Source organism: Salvelinus alpinus, chromosome 28 (genome assembly GCF_045679555.1).
Source record: "Salvelinus alpinus chromosome 28, SLU_Salpinus.1, whole genome shotgun sequence".
Taxonomy (NCBI): domain Eukaryota; kingdom Metazoa; phylum Chordata; class Actinopteri; order Salmoniformes; family Salmonidae; genus Salvelinus; species Salvelinus alpinus.
Window position 1 is genome coordinate 11234426 of NC_092113.1, and position 16141 is coordinate 11250566.

The 16141-nt window shown below is 45.2% G+C and overlaps 1 protein-coding gene across 7 annotated transcripts in view; it reads left to right on the forward strand.

Annotated features, from left to right (window-relative positions):
- agrn (agrin) overlaps nucleotides 1–16141 on the forward strand; it is a 280235-nt gene that overhangs the window by 214746 nt on the left and 49348 nt on the right. For all 7 annotated transcript variants that reach the window (XM_071371598.1, XM_071371600.1, XM_071371601.1 and 4 more), the window contains 7 exons: nucleotides 6241–6383; nucleotides 6685–6790; nucleotides 10390–10509; nucleotides 10976–11140; nucleotides 13147–13290; nucleotides 14471–14595; nucleotides 15695–15800. In XM_071371598.1, coding sequence (XP_071227699.1) covers nucleotides 6241–6383; nucleotides 6685–6790; nucleotides 10390–10509; nucleotides 10976–11140; nucleotides 13147–13290; nucleotides 14471–14595; nucleotides 15695–15800 — 909 coding nt within the window. The remainder of the gene's footprint in view (nucleotides 1–6240; nucleotides 6384–6684; nucleotides 6791–10389; nucleotides 10510–10975; nucleotides 11141–13146; nucleotides 13291–14470; nucleotides 14596–15694; nucleotides 15801–16141) is intronic.

Below are 16141 nucleotides of genomic sequence, written 5' to 3' on the forward strand. Positions count from 1 at the left end.
GGACATTCTTTAATGGGGTAGCTGTAGTAGCTTAATATTTTGAACAGGAACAGGGTTAGAATTCTTCTCCAATGTTTTGGGAAAATCTCGATTGAAAAACTACTTTCTTCTGTATACAAACTCCAATTTTTACGTCTTTAAAACCCTGTGCATCAAATTGACCCAACCCTATAGTCCTATTATATCATTGGACTAGTCAATGTATTGACCTATCACAACCTATTGAACCGACTGCAACCTTTCCCCTCGGCACTTGCCTACAGTACAACCCCTACCCACCACTCTCCCGTCTACAGTGCTGGTAGAATCCTCCAACTCCGGCCAATTGAACAATTTACTTGTTTATTTAGACCTGACTTAAAAAACATTTTCATTTGTCACAGGGTGAAATGGAAGCGTTCCCCCCCCCCCCTTTTATTTAGGGTAATGAAAAATGACAGTGTTCTGTACTGGGGGAATCTATCACCTGTTTAATTTCACACTCGGGTAGGCCCAGGCTCAGCTCCTTTGTCGACACTGACAAAGTGGCGGGGGAGCGTAGTGCATCACCTTGGGGCCCAGGCCGGTTTTAATTGAATACACATTTACTAAACAGGATTATGGGTGAAAATATCACACGGCAGAGTCAATGCACTATCCACTACCCAATACATATCGAGAGAGAACAACATAGAGGAGATGGGTGGGTGGGTGGAGAAGAGCTCATCAAAAGCTGATCAGTGGCTTTTTGTCCTATCTATCTATCTATCCCTACCTATCCTGCTAAGAAACCTTCTCCTCTCCCTTTCTCTCTTTTCTGAGCTCCCTTTCTTTATGTAGGGTGGGTTTATTTGGACTAACGCGTTGTCACATCCTTCAACAGCAGACTGTCTGAGGGGCTGGCAAATGAAGCGAAAACAAACAGGGAAAGGTCCGAGCAACAAGCCACCTGCGTGTTTGGGCCTACCAAAGCCACGCTGTTTTCCATCCCTTCCTAATAAACTCCAAAAACTCCAAAACACACACACACAAATACACACACAAACATACCGGTGACGTGCGATTAGGTCAGTGACTGGGAAGGCATGGGCTATTATCAAAGCCAGATTTACTCACAAATAAACTTTGATGAAGCCCAAGTTCACCAAACAACAGATAGCTCCAACAACCAGAGTGACATAGGCTATTAACCGAAATTGACAAAAAACTTCACCAAATGGAAATACCAATAAGCACACAGCCATGCAATCTCCATAGACAAACACTGGCAGTAGAATGGCCTTACTGAAGAGCTCAGTGACTTTCAACGCCATTGGACTCTCTGGAGTGATGCATCCCACTTCACCATCTGGCAGTCCGACGGACCAATCTGGGATTGACCAATGCCAGAAGAACGCTACCTGCCTGAATGCATAGTGCCAACTTTAAAGTTTGGTGGAGGAGGACTAATGGTCTGGGGCTGTTTTTCATGGTTCAGGCTAGGCCCTTAGTTCCAGTGAAGGGAAATCTTAACGCTACAGCATACAATGACATTCTAGACAATTCTGTGCTTTCAACTTTGTGGCAACAGTTTGGGGAAGGCCCTTTCCTGTTTCAGCATGACAATGCCCCCGTGCAGCAAGCGAGGTCCATACAGAAATGGTTTGTTTAGATCTGTGTGGAAGAACTTGACTGGCCTGCACAGAGCCCTGACCTCAATCCCATCGAACACCTTTGGAATTAATTGGAACTCCGACTGCAAGCCAGGCCTAATCCCCCAAGATCAGTGCCCGAGCTTACTAATGCTCTTGTGGCTGCATGGATGTAAGTCCCTGCAGAAATGTGACAACATCTAGTGGAAAGCCTTCCCAGAAGAGTGGAGGCTGTTATAGCAGCAAAGGGGGGACCAACTCCATATTAATGCACATGATTTTGGAATGAGATGTTCCCCAAGCAGGTGTCCACATACTTTTTTTGTGTATAAAGAAAAAATGCCTCATCCCAAAAAATCTATCTTGATTATCTTGAAATGCATCAACGGGATGTTGTCTATTCTCATGTTCATTCAACAGTAGCCTAATCTGCAAATTGAATGCAAAATGCATTTAGACCTACTGTACTAGTAAATGAATTGAATTTGTCTGACCGTCAGGGTAAACCTCTCGGTGACAGCGTTTGACCCATGTCCATTATTTTATTCTGCAGGCACACAGCAGGCCCACGGACAGGTGGGAGACGCATCCCCACAGCCTCCTTTGGTTCCATTTTCACACTGACACAAAAAGTCACACACAAACAGTAGCTGGTAGCACAGTTCTCCCACGCAGGTAGGCAGCTACTGTACATCCAGCCGGTCGGGGAGCAGAATCCTTCAGCATGAGTGTGCCCCCATGCAGCCACACACGTAGAATTGTCGTAGTTAGTCGCATCCATTTTGTAGAAGACAAGATTAGGGCCTGCATTGAGTGGCAGGAGAAGCCCCATTCCCATTACATCCACAAAGCAAAAGTAAATGTCCAAGATGTGTAAAAGTCTGGGTAAAAAGTATTAATTGGTAATGACGTTTCAGACAAGTGAACAGTCCAGTAGTCACTGTTAGCCTGCCTGACAGATAGCATTGAGGGAGATGGTGGTTGCCTTTCATTAATAACATCACGTCTTGTAGAGTTCCTGTATGCTGGCTCTGTCTGGTCTTAACTTTCATTGTAGTTGACTTTCCACTCTTCGATTATTCCAACTTGGGAAATGATTTGCTGTGCAGTATAATGTCCATTTGTCAGGTTGTTTTTGCTAGCTTAGCTAGCTTCATTCAGTTCAAGGGATGCTAGCACCAAATTATGTTGACATGCCCAAATGTGCAGAGTTTACCACAGGTTTACCCACACAACATGTTAAGGCAATACGGATGTGCAAAATATGAAATCGTCTCAATGCAACGAATGAAGCTACTTCAAGCTAGGCAAAGCAGAGACGTCTATGCTGACCCTCTCCATTAATCTTTAATGGCCGCGCGGGTCAACAATTTGAATAGATGGAAAGGAAGGCATGAATACCCTAGCACCTTTCCTGAGATTTTGGTGCTGTTTTAGCACATTTGGAATTTGTTTGCATAAAAACCACCAGAATCATTGAGAAAAAACTTTAGATAACAAAAAATTTGCACAGACAGCCACTGCCTACCCTGACTGCACTTCACTGACACACACACAGAAATTGGATTTGTGGCAGATGACAAATGGTAATCTTGACATTCACACACAGGTCATGATATTGGTATAGTGTTTTTTTACTGACAGGAGTGTTTCCTGGCCCTGATAAATACAAATACAAATATTGATAGTACTGAGGTGAATCTGGGCCACATTCTTCAGAACGATACACACCCCTTTCTCTAGTTTCCCTCCAATTATCCACCCTCATCCTCTCTGCTTCTTCCCTCCATCGGGTCATCACCTCATGCTATAAAAGAAGCACACATTTTCTCCTCCATTGCTTCTATCAGTTTTATTCCCTCACACAATTTCTCGCTCTTCTCTTTAAAGAAGGAAATACGAAAATCGGCTGTTTTTTTTCTTCCTCTCTCCAGCGTCTCCGCCGTTCTGTATTTGCTCAACTTAACGGAGATTCCTTGGTTAAATGGACTCTGGTTATGACATGATTGAGTAAAAGTAGCAGACAGACACGGGCGCTGAGAGAATAGCTGATGCAGACATCTTCCCTGCTAATTGAAAGGTTCATAGGCAGTGCGGGTGGCTGCCACATCAAAAACCAACAGCTAATTAGTGCCCCCTCCCTCCCTTCACTTTTATTTACTCAATGTCTTAGTTCTTCTTTTTTTTCTTTTATATTTATTTATTCTTTGAGTCAGGGGGGCATGAGCGGAATATTAATTGGGTGGCGAATGCTCTCTTGGCTCACTCCCACGTTTCCCTTCTCCTGCTGAGTTTGCATAAATGGACTCAGGTGGACAGGCAAGCCAGGGGCTTGTTTATTTAACAGCTGCTCCGGGGTCAGTTGATTTGTGCGTTTGCATTGGAACCCGTCATCATTGCATGTCGCTGTCTGGGATCAGATACCGTGTTCGCTCATCATATGGCACTGACAGACATTTTGCATTGCACCGTCACAGCTTTAGAACACTCACAAAATGGCCTCTCATATAGTCGTATCAAATCCATTTTACAATTCCTTTCTATCGTGTCCATTTACCGCAGTCACATTGATAGAGAATACGAACAATTGGACTCGGGTTTAATTGTTGTGTACAGCAGTGATTCCCAAACTGAGGGGTCGGCAAAGAGCTATTTAGAGAGCAATTTAAAACTTGTCAAAAATGTCCAGATCAACTAGCTACGGTCAGCTAACGTTTTTAGCTATGTTTTTTAGCCCATAGATTTTGTTTTAATGTTTGAGTCACTCAACTATCACATGAATACACATTAGACATGGCAAAATGTATAGAATTGAAAGAGAATTAGCTTTAAACCTGCAAAATGTTCTTCTCTGCCAACAAGATGGGTGTGAACAGTTTGTGTCGACAGTGCTTGTACCCATAGAAAGAGATGTGGCGGGCACGCGAAAGTGGGGCGCAGGATGTTCCCCAATGCCTGAGTGAAAAGGTTTGGGAACCCTTGGTGTACAGTATTGTAAAAAAATAAAGACAGTCTTTGTCTTGAGTTTGATGTGTACTCTCCTTAATACTCCCGGCCTCTGGAGTTCCTCCATTGTTCACTGTGCGTGGGCCTAATGAAGTGAATGCCCTTCCACTGTATCGACCCCTCGAGCCTGTCAGAGCCCATTGGTGATGACCCATATCAGGGCAATGAGACGGACTGCTGCTCCTCTGGACCCAGCAGCGCCCCGCTACAGTGTGACCTGCCCCATAATCCACTTAAGGAGATGGGTTATGCTAAGTGGCACTTCCAGGACTACAACATCGATATCCCCATTAGGGCCAGCGGGGGCCTTGCTAAAGCAGCCCGTCAATACAGATGGGACTGAGTCAGACGGTCAAAAAAGGAGACTGAGACAGAGGACAGGAGGGAAGCATCTGGACTCCCTAGTACATATATATATACATTTGTTTAATTAATGTTGTACAAGATTGCATTATAACTGGTCTGGAGAATATCATTAGGAGAATTTACATCATAACTGGATACTTTTCAAGATAAAGAGATTTGATACCAATGAACATTACTTTTTCCCATACTTGAACATCTTCCTCTGTCTGCATGTGGACTACTGCCTCTCTGTCTCTTGCTCTCTCTCTCTCTTTTGGTCTCTCTCCTTCTCTGTCTCTCTCCCCACCATTCCTTCTCCCTCTCTCTCCTCTCCCCAGGAGTCTTGCAAGTGTAACAAGTGAACTGTCTGAACATTAAAAGCAGGGCCCTTTCATTCTTCATGGTCAAACTCCTTCCCATTTTTGTTTGTATTAAATAAATCATTGCAGTCAAGCTGGATGTGTCCACTCTTATTTCCATCTCATTCTCTTCCCCCCCCATTATCTTGTGAGTTCTATCTGTATGTATATCTTTATGTAGTTTGTATTCTAAAATGTTTTTTCAATGTTTCAGCTTTATAATTCTCCGATCCTCGGAAATAATAATGGCTTGTCGTTTGTACTTGTAACTCTCTTGTAACGCTCTCTGAAGAGCTCTTTTCAAAAACCTCTTTGATCCAGTGAAGTGTACCGTTTTAAAATAAATCGAAAGTTTACCTTTCACAGTCGCAGGTACAAAAAGTGGCTGAACTACTTTTTTTCCGAAGTCTGGAGTGGATTGATAATTGGATCTTACGGAACACCGTATAATTAGCGGCTTCCTCCTATCAGGAAATCTGTGTCAATGAAACAGGCTCTCGCATTGATTCCCCCGCATTGATTCCCCCTTGCAGGGATGCAAGGGGTAATATTTCCCTCCTCCCACTACCCTCAGCTTTAATTGAAATGTAAAGGATGCCTCACTGGTGGCGCAGCAATGTTGTGCCTAATTTATTTTGTCAATCGCTGGTCCTCTCCATGGTTGGTCATTATCTTGTACTTCCAGCAGCGCCTTTGGTTCTATCTCAGCGTCAACGTGAAGGACATTTTAATATCCTAAAGGTGGCATACTCTGAATATATAAACACTCTGCCAAGAACTCGGCTTTAATTTTTGGGGAGGACGACGAAGATGTAAGGCATTTTTACAAGTGTGTATCGAAATGTTAAATTTTCTTATGTGTGACTGTGCTGGGCCGATAATAACAATTAAAAAATAATCTCTGTGTGTGGTCTCTGCAGATTGTGGTTCAGGAGGATCGGGGTCAGGTATTGAGAGCTGCGAACAGGACAGGTGTCGTACGTTCGGAGGATCGTGGGACGAGGACGCAGAGGACGACCGCTGTGTCTGTGACTTTGACTGCCATCGCGTGCCTCGCAACCCGGTAAGCTTTATCCTCCATAAGTTAGCCCTCCACAAACAACCACAAACCTGTATGTGGTTTTTACTGCAATAGAGGTGGTTTTCAGTTTCACACAAGCCTAGGTAATTCCTAGGTAATGAATGCATGACATCTGACATTTACATTCAAAGTCAATGTTTGTGCAATAACATTTTCAGATTGAAATTGAACTTGCAATGTTACGTGGTTTGAAAAGGAATGGTGTACTTAGAGTAACTTTGAAATTAAATCACACGCTCATACATTTCAGCATTCATATGAGTATGACTACGATTCTCCTTAGGTGTGTGGCTCAAATGGGAAGACCTACAGCAACGAGTGTGAAATGAAGAAGGCTAGGTGTGAAAAGCAGGAGCACCTGCTGATCCAGAATCAGGGACCCTGTACAGGTGAGCAGCCTGCACACCCCACCATAACTGATCTAACATCAGCCAGAGTAATAACCCATCTCTTACTTAATTCACCCAGCTTAATACTTTGTCATAAAGCTACGGCTAAAAATCCTGCTGTTTCTTCTGAACACCACTTTGGTTGGTACAGTAGCCTATCGAACACAACGCCAAAGCTGGCTGGCGAGAGCTTCCCTCCCCCGATTGGATACCTACATAAGGTGCCTTCGGAAACTATTTAGACCCCTTGACTTTTTCCACATTCTGTTAGGTTACAGCCTTATTCTAAAATTGATTAAATAGTTTTTTTTACTCATCAATCTACACACAATACCCCATAATGATAAAGCAAAAACAGTTTTTTTGAAATTTTTGCTCATTTATTATATTTACATAAGTATTCAGACCCTTTACTTTGTTGAAGGACCTTTGGCAGCGATTACAGCATCGAGTCTTCTTGGGTATGACGTTACAAGCTTGGCACAGCTGTATTTGTGGAGTTTCTCCCATCTTCTCTGCCGATCCTGTCAGGATCGGCAGAGAAGCTCTGTCAGGTTGGACGAGGTGCATTGCTGCACAGCTATTTTCAGGTCTCTCCAGAGATGTTCGATCGGGTTCAAATCCGGGCTCTGGACATTCAGAGACTTGTCCCGAAGCCACTCCTGTCTTGGCTGTGTGCTTAGAGTCGTTGTCCTGTTGGAAGGTTAACCTTCGCCCCAGTCTGAGGCCCTGAGCACTCTGGAGCAGGTTTTCATCAACGATCTCTTTGTACTTTGCTCCGTTCATCTTTGCCTTGATCCTGACTAGTCTCCCAGTCCCTGCCGCTGAAAAACATCCCCACAGTATGATGCTGCCACCACCATGCTTCACCGTTGGGATGGTGCCAGGTTTCCTCCAGACGTGACGCTTGGCATTCAGGCCAAAGAGTTCAATCTTGGTTTCATCAGACCAGAGAATCTTGTTTCTCATAGTCTGAAAGTCTTTAGGTGCATGTTGGCAAACTCCAAGCGGGCTGTCATGTGACTTTTACTGAGAAGTGGCTTCCGTCTGGCCACTCTACTATAAAGGCCCGATTGGTGGAGTGCTGCTGAGATGGTTGTCCTTCTGGAAGGTTCTCCCATCTCCACAGAGGAACTCTGTTAGAGTGACCATCGGGTTCTTGGTCACCTCCCTGACCAAGGCCCTTCTCCCCCGATTGCTCAGTTTGGCCGGGCGGCCAACTATAGGAAGTGTCTTGGAGGTTTCAAACTTCTTCCATTTAAGAATGATGGAGGCCACTGTGTTCTTGGGGGATCTTAAATGCTGCATAAATGTTTTGGTACCCTTCCCCAAATCTGTGCCTCGACATAATCCTGTCTCTGAGCTCTACGGAAAATGAATTGGACCTTATGGCTTGGTTTTTTCTCTGACATGAACTGTCAACTGTGGGACCTTATATAGACAGGTGTGTGCCTTTCCAAATCATGTCCCATCAATTGAATTTACCACAGGTGGACGCCAATCAAGTTGTAGAAGCATCTCAAGGATGATCAATGGAAACAGGATGGACCTGAGCTCAATTTCAAGTCTCATAGCTAAGGGTCTGAACTTATGTAAATAAGGTATTTCGGTTTTTGTTTTTAATACATTTGCAAAAATGTTTAAAAACCTGTTTTCGCTTTGTCATTATGTAGATTGCAGAGGTCATTTTCTCTAGACTGTCACCACAGATGCCAGGCAAAAGTAGGGAAGCCTTGTTCTACGTCTTGCTCTACATTCTAAGTCCCTGCCTTGGCAGTGTAAACCATCATCTCTCTGTAGTAGGCCAGAGCGAAGCAAAGGGCAGATAAGATATTCTGTGTGATCACTGCAGCCTGTTTGATTCCCTGCGGCCCTAAAAAGAGCAAGGGAGCAAACGAAAGAGAGAGAGAGATGGAGAGAGCTCTCCGCCCCGGTTTCACACTCACACCCCTGTAAAGTCGTCCTTCCTAAGCTGGCCACTTTGGGGCGCTTTCTGTCACGCTTCTTCACCATCCGCAGAGAATCAATCCCTTTTTTCTTGTGGAGTGCTATTGGTGTACGCGAGCTCTGGGCCCTCTTCTTTTCCCAAAAAGCTCAGATCAATTGGAATCTCATTGGGCCTTTCTTCATAAGCTATGCATGGAGGAACGTGTCTTTGACCACGGTTTGACCTCCAAGCCTTCAAACTCAAGGGAGCACCTGACTTCTTTAACTTGACAAAGGGGGTTTTGAATTCAACACGACCTTGTGTTGTTGTTTTTTTACTGTCTTATGTGGTTTATAAACACCTCACGTGTTGTGTCTCCTGGAAAATGTTTCATCATGCCTGTCTGTGTTCTTTGATCTTTGACAGCTGTCTCAGAGAACTTTCAAGCTGTCCTATTTTGCATTTTCTATCAGAAAACTGGAATCACTGACCCAGTTTTCATGACGTCTAAAAGAGATCCTGCAGTATATACCATTGCTACATGCACAGGCATTCAACTCTCCCCTTGTAGGAACACAAAGGCTACATGCAGCACATAGCTGTGGCAGCAGCAGACCTTGAGATAGAGAGACAGAGTAATACTCGCACATCAGAGAGAGCTGTATTGTGCCAGACAATGGTCACTGTAGAGGGAAAACCAATCGGTTGAAGAACATATGAAATTAAAAGTTCTCTCTTGTCCTAATAGGCTCAGTACAGATAGTAGCGGGAGCGCTGAAAAGTGGCAAGTTAATGAACTGTGTCCAAAGCTCATCGCTGGAGTGGAAAAGCACTGGAAAAAGAGAGAGCAAGTCATCACCATTAGGCTTCGGCTCATATCCACATCAGTAACAGTGTGATTTATGGGCCGGTATCTGCAGCCTCCAAACTCCAAGAGAGGAACACAAGAGAGGAAGAAAGAAAGAGAGAGCGAGGGGGAGCAGCCTCCAACTCTACCACTAGCGCCCATTTTGATCCAAGGCCTGAAGAGAGTTTAAGCAATAATATATTGCCTTGGCCATTGAACAACCCCCCCTCCCTCTTTTCCTTCCATCCTTCCATACCTCTCTCGTTTCACTTATACACAAGTGCTCTGTTGGGGGAGATATTTGTTTGGGGTGTGTTGTATATACGGTTTTCGAGCTGTCACGTCACGGTGAAATCTGGCGCTCCCACAGACAAAACAACTACACACATACACTCACAGATTGGCCCAGTCCATCAAATTCAGCTGCAGACTCGTTTTTTTCTGCTTCTGCGAGCTTGTAGCGACGCTGTGTCGCGCTCTGCAATTTCACAGGAGAACAAATGAAGAGAATAGGCCTCCTAGGAAGAGGCAAATGTCAGCTGTTGCAAATCCACTAGGAACACCATTGTTTGTTTTCACTGCACTGGAGGTAATGGCATAATTCTCCCTCTGATTTTGAGCCATTGTCAGGACTGGGAAAATAGAATTGTTATCTGGAAGCCAGATGCCAGCTTCTTCACCCCTGGCCCGCCAGGCAAAACTCATTGTTCACTAGAAGTTGCATGTTGTTCAGAGATTGTGTCTTCTAATTCCTTTTAAAAGAGCCTTCTATCACTCTGAAAAGTTTTTTTTTCTCCTTTCTTGTCCGTTGTGTCCCCTCATCAGCGATTTCGGCCACCTCTCCGACAAAGCTGACAGCGCAAGAACACTGCAGTCTGTCAGTCTATGGCTGTTGCCGTGACAACAAGACGGCGGCCCTTGGTGTGGGACTTGCCGGATGCCCCAGTAAGTGTGCCGACCCCTCACGTGGCATCCGACCTCTCACCTCTGACCCCTTGTATTATATCCATCACAATGGTATTAACTTATTGACCAGATGCTCACAATCAGCCTAGCATACAATTCTTTAAAAGGAAAACCTGCATATAAAGTGATATCTAAAGGTACGGACACAGATTCAAGTCTTGGTCAGGGCTGGGTTTCCAAAAAGTATCATAGCACTGAGATCACCTTTCTTTCGTACGTTTAGTTTCAATGGAAATAAGATGATCTAAGTGCTACGATAGGCTGATTGTGAGCATCTGGTCAATAAGTTAATACCATTGTGATGGATATAATACAAGGGGTCAGAGGTGAGCCTGGACACGGTCTGCTGATGCTTTGATGTTGTAGCTGTACATAATGATCTAATTAATTCAGTCATGTCAATCAGTCATGTCAATCAGTCATCAGTCATTGGTGTGTCCCCCAGGTACATGCCAGTGTAACCCGTATGGCTCCTACAAGGGGACTTGTGACCCGGGCAGCGGCCAGTGCTCCTGTAAGCCCGGCGTCGGGGGACAGAAGTGCGACCGCTGCGATCCAAGCTTCTGGAACTTCCGCGGCATCGTCACAGAGAACTTGAGCGGCTGCACACGTAAGAGACCCTCTTCATCTTGTCTCTTTCTCCATCTCGTTTCTTCTCATCAACTGTCCTTACGTAGGAAACAGAAGAGTTATGGTCTTGTATAGCAGAGTTAGTAGACCATGACGCTTGCAACTCAAGGATCATAGGTTTCCCGCTGGGGCCGGTAGTACGAAAATGTATGCATGCAATACTGTAAGCCGCTTTGGGTTAAAGTATCTGCTTGATGGCTTGTACTATATGGAGACATTGACTCGATTCCTTTGTGTGTGTGCGTGTGTGTGTGTGCGCATAATCCTTTTTGATGGTGACTACTAAGTCTTGTGAAAAGATACAGCAATACAGTAGGAGATCCTCAGAGCTTTTCAGTCCGCAGCAGGAACTATCTATCTGTCTCCACTGTGGCCTTACCTGTGAGGTTTACACCTGAGGTATATATGAACTGGAGACAGCATCCAAGATGGCCGACCGTTGTTTTCAACGTAATCCACTCACGTTCGCATACACCATTTCGTGGTGGTTGCCATCTGCTTTACAGAGCCGATAACGGCTACACACTAGAACTCAGTGGAAGCAGCACGAGCAGCGACGACGTCATCCACAAACATCACAAATATTGGATGACTCTAAAATGTTAATATCTTCGGCTGTGAGTGATGGAAGAACAATTGGCCTCGAAGACGATTACTTGAATTATTCAATGGATATTTTTGGCACAAAGGTGAAAACTAAAGTGCCGTTTTAGGAATTTTAAAATGTGACTTTTCTATAAACCCTTTTCCAGTACACGACACACTGACGTCACGCACAGATGCGCGCTACTCTTGGTGGCAGTAAGAAAGCCATTGTCATCTGTGCCCATTCAACATTTAGATACATTTATGTTTTTTAACTTCTGAACAAAATAACTTTTTGGGGTTCTCATACGCTTACAATGATGTTTTGATTCTTGCTTGAACACCCACTTAGATTGCATTTGGTTGTGATCTTTGCAAAATAATTATTTTGGATGCAGCAGTTAGTTGTTCACTAGAATGCTAACGCTCATTAATATATGCTGTAGCAAAAGCTAGCCAAAGAGCCATTTTACTGGTTGAAGTTGAAGTGTTTTTTAAGTATAATGCAGTTGATTTGCGATGATGACACACATATTATATTAAGCAGAACGTTCATACGAGCCCTACCATCCAATTATAATCCAAAAGTAGTGTGAAATGCACTCATGCGGCAATGTTTGTAAACACAGAAAGGGGTCTATGGGGCCATCTATAAAAACTGTCCTTTTGGGCTTGTCTTCAGCTAAACTGCAGTACCAAAAGTGCCCTCTGAGCACATGGGAAAGCGTGCTTCCTGACTGCAACACTGGCCCCCTGAGGCTTACTCACGGACAAGCAAACAGTACACACATCAGTGCAGAGTTCAGCAGGAGGAAAAACATTGATTCCAGGAACATGATGGGTTTTGATGTTGTCCCTTGCGGGCTGGTGGCTCTCTGTGATCTTGTTGGCCCTTCTACCCTCTCCCATCTTGCCCCAGGGTTGTCTGGCTGGCCTCGGCCTGAACTATCTCTGACCCCAGCCCCCGACAATGAAGCGCTGAGATTTACATCAAGCCAGGGGTCACTTCTGAGGTGGCCTGTGTGTGTGTGTGTGTATGTGTGTGTGTGTGTGTGTGTGTGTGTGTGTGTGTGTGTGTGTGTGTGTGTGTGTGTGTGTGTGTGTGTGTGTGTGTGTGTGTGTGTGTGTGTGTGTGTGTGTGTGTGTGTGTGTGTGTGTGTGTTTGAAAGAGAGTGTGTTAGTGTGTTGAAAGAGTGTGTGTGTATTCCTGAACTTAAAAGCATAATGGGGAATCTTGGAGAGTGTTAGGGACAGACTAGAGGGATCGTCTTTCATTATGATGAACATATGGACTTTTATTCACTGTATTTTATGCATCCCATTCTCTCCATCCCTTTCTTCTCCCTATTCATATCTCCCTTTCTCTCTTTCTTTCTCTCTTTCTCACCCTCTGTATTCCAGCGTGTAACTGCGACGCGGTGGGCTCAGTGAGGGACGACTGCGAGCAAATGTCAGGCCTGTGCTCCTGCAAGACGGGAGTGAAGGGCATGAAGTGCAACGTGTGCCCCGACGGCAGCAAGATGGGTATGAGCGGCTGCGACACAGGTAAGGTGGAGCCCCCGCTTACTGACGCGTGCCACCTGCTGACTCGCCGCGCCATCGATGAAGCATGGCGAGCGTGGCAACCCCTCGGCTCTCGTCTAGTCCCTGTCACTCCTCTCGTCCAGGGGGCGGCCTGGCAGCAGCCTATTAATGAACTCAATGGTTTTTTGTCAAAGCCACGTTTTTTTAGCAGCATCTAGAAGTAGCAGAAACGGTAGAAGCAACTGCAGTAAAATAGCTGTCGTTGTTCATGGTGTTATCTGAAGGAAAAACAAATCAGAATGGGAAATATAAATTTAAGCACTTATATTTTGGCTATTTATCCAGTCATTTGTCATTGTAAAATAAGAATTTATTCTTAACTTTAGCCCACTATCAGCAGTTTTCCTCGCCCTCTTCCATTCTAATTTAGCCCAATGAATACACACACAACTCCAGTTGGTGGAGAGGGAAGGTGAGCCCCTGCTGTGTCGTCCTGGCACTGTCTCATTAAGACCCACCGTCCGCTATCGACAGGAAGTCAAGTGCTTAATGAAGTCAATAGTCCCAGCCCAGCAGTGGTGCTCTGTGGCGTACCGGCAGATGAAAAAAGGGGGGCGTGGTAATGGAACGGGTACATGAAAACCAAGAGGAGGTGCTCCGCACGGCTGTTATGTCAGCACAGAGAGCCCACACTTGGCGCCTCAGGGGTTCATGGGTAGGATTCTTGGCCCAAGCCCCTGCTGCTGCTGGTGATGCTGCTGCTGATGCAACCCAGTGGCGATATGTGTCAACACTTCTAACAGGTTCCTTGGTGAAAGTACCAGAGATCAGTGCTGATTAGACGCCCGGCCAAAACAAGACAATGAGATCAAATCCTTCATTTTTTATTGCTTGAAAAGAGTCCACATATTTACTTTATATTAAAGACACATCATTAATAGAATCTGTATGGAAAGTATAACTGTTCATTCATCTGCATAACCTACCGATGTTTATATATGTGGAAGTAGTGCTGTGCATATCAAATATGATGACAATTATCAACTAGGATAAAAGGACAGTTAAGAGCGCCAAGCACACATGCTAATGTGAGCATCATGATTAGGACCAGGAATACCCAATTAGATGAACAGCCAGTGATGCCATAGCTGCCTATCTGTTGTCCCCATGAGTTGATTTCAACCCCTCATTCCCATCTCAGGTGCCGATGCCCCAACTTCATGTGATGAGCTGGACTGCAAGTTTGGCGCGTTGTGTGACGAGGTCAACGGTCAAGCCCACTGCGAATGTCCCTCTCCCGACTGTGACGAGAAGAACAAGACCAAGGTGGGCCTCTACATTCTCATATCCATGACCAATCAGTCCTCTTCTCCATGACCAATCAATCCTCTTCTCCATGACCAATCAGTCCTCTTCTCCATGACCAATCAGGCCTCTTCTCCATGACCAATCAGGCCTCTTCTCCATGACCATTCAGGCCTCTTCTCCATGACCAATCAGTCCTCTTCTCCATGACCAATCAGTCCTCTTCTCCATGACCAATCACTCCTCTTCTCCATGACCAATCACTCCTCTTCTCCATGACCAATTAGTCCTCTTCTCCATGACCAATCAGTCCTCTTCTCCATGACCAATCAGTCCTCTTCTCCATGACCAATCAGTCCTCTTCTCCATGACCAGTCAGTCCTCTTCTCCATGACCAATCAGTCCTCTTCTCCATGACCAGTCAGTCCTCTTCTCCATGACCAATCAGGCCTCTTCTCCATGACCAATCAGTCCTCTTCTCCATGACCAATCAGGCCTCTTCTCCATTACCAATCAGTCCTCTTCTCCATGACCAATCAGTCCTCTTCTCCATGACCAATCAGGCCTCTTCTCCATGACCAGTCAGTCCTCTTCTCCATGACCAATCAGTCCTCTTCTCCATGACCATGACCAATCAGTCCTCTTCTCCATGACCAGTCAGTCCTCTTCTCCATGACCAGTCAGTCCTCTTCTCCATGACCAGTCAGTCCTCTTCTCCATGCCCAATCAGTCCTCTTCTCCATGACCAATCAGTCCACTTCTCTATGACCAATCAGTCCTCTTCTCCATGACCAATCAGTCCTCTTCTCCATGACCAATCAGTCCTCTTCTCCATGACCAATCAGTCCTCTTCTCCATGACCAATCAGTCCTCTTCTCCATGACCAATCAGTCCACTTCTCTATGACCAATCAGTCCTCTTCTCCATGACCAATCAGGCCTCTTCTCCATGACCAATCAGTTCATACTGTCAGTAGTCCTGTACAGAATCCGGACCCCAGCACCTGGAACTACCAAGCTTCAGTTCCGCATTTAGTATTGACGGTGGTTGGTAGTAGGCAACGCGAAAGTTAACAAGTTGTGATCCTAGCTTCTTTTTGTTCTCTCTTCTTCCCGAGCAGGTGTGTGGCTCTGATGGGGTGACCTACGCTGACCAGTGCCAGCTGAGGACCATTGCCTGTAGGCAGGACAAGCACATCACAGTGGAACGCTTTGGCCAGTGTACAGGTGAGCCCCGTTTGTCCTCCATACATCATACTAGAGGATGTCCAACTCCTGTTGTCAGGCCCATATCAAAAGATAATGAGTAATGCCACAGGCATCGGAAAGACCAACTGTCCTCTCTCTCTCTATCTGGCTCCTTGTCAAAAACAAGGGACTAGAGGATATGGGTTGTGGGTTTGGTGCCATATTGCGTCACTGTCTCTTTCACTGGTTTCAGTTTGTCTGTGGATAGCCTGCATAGTTATACTTAGAAGTACATCAACTTTACTTTACACGTTACTGTAGTAACCCCTTATACGGTCGAACTGTTTTAAAAACACTTTTTGAGACTGATTTCACAAGAT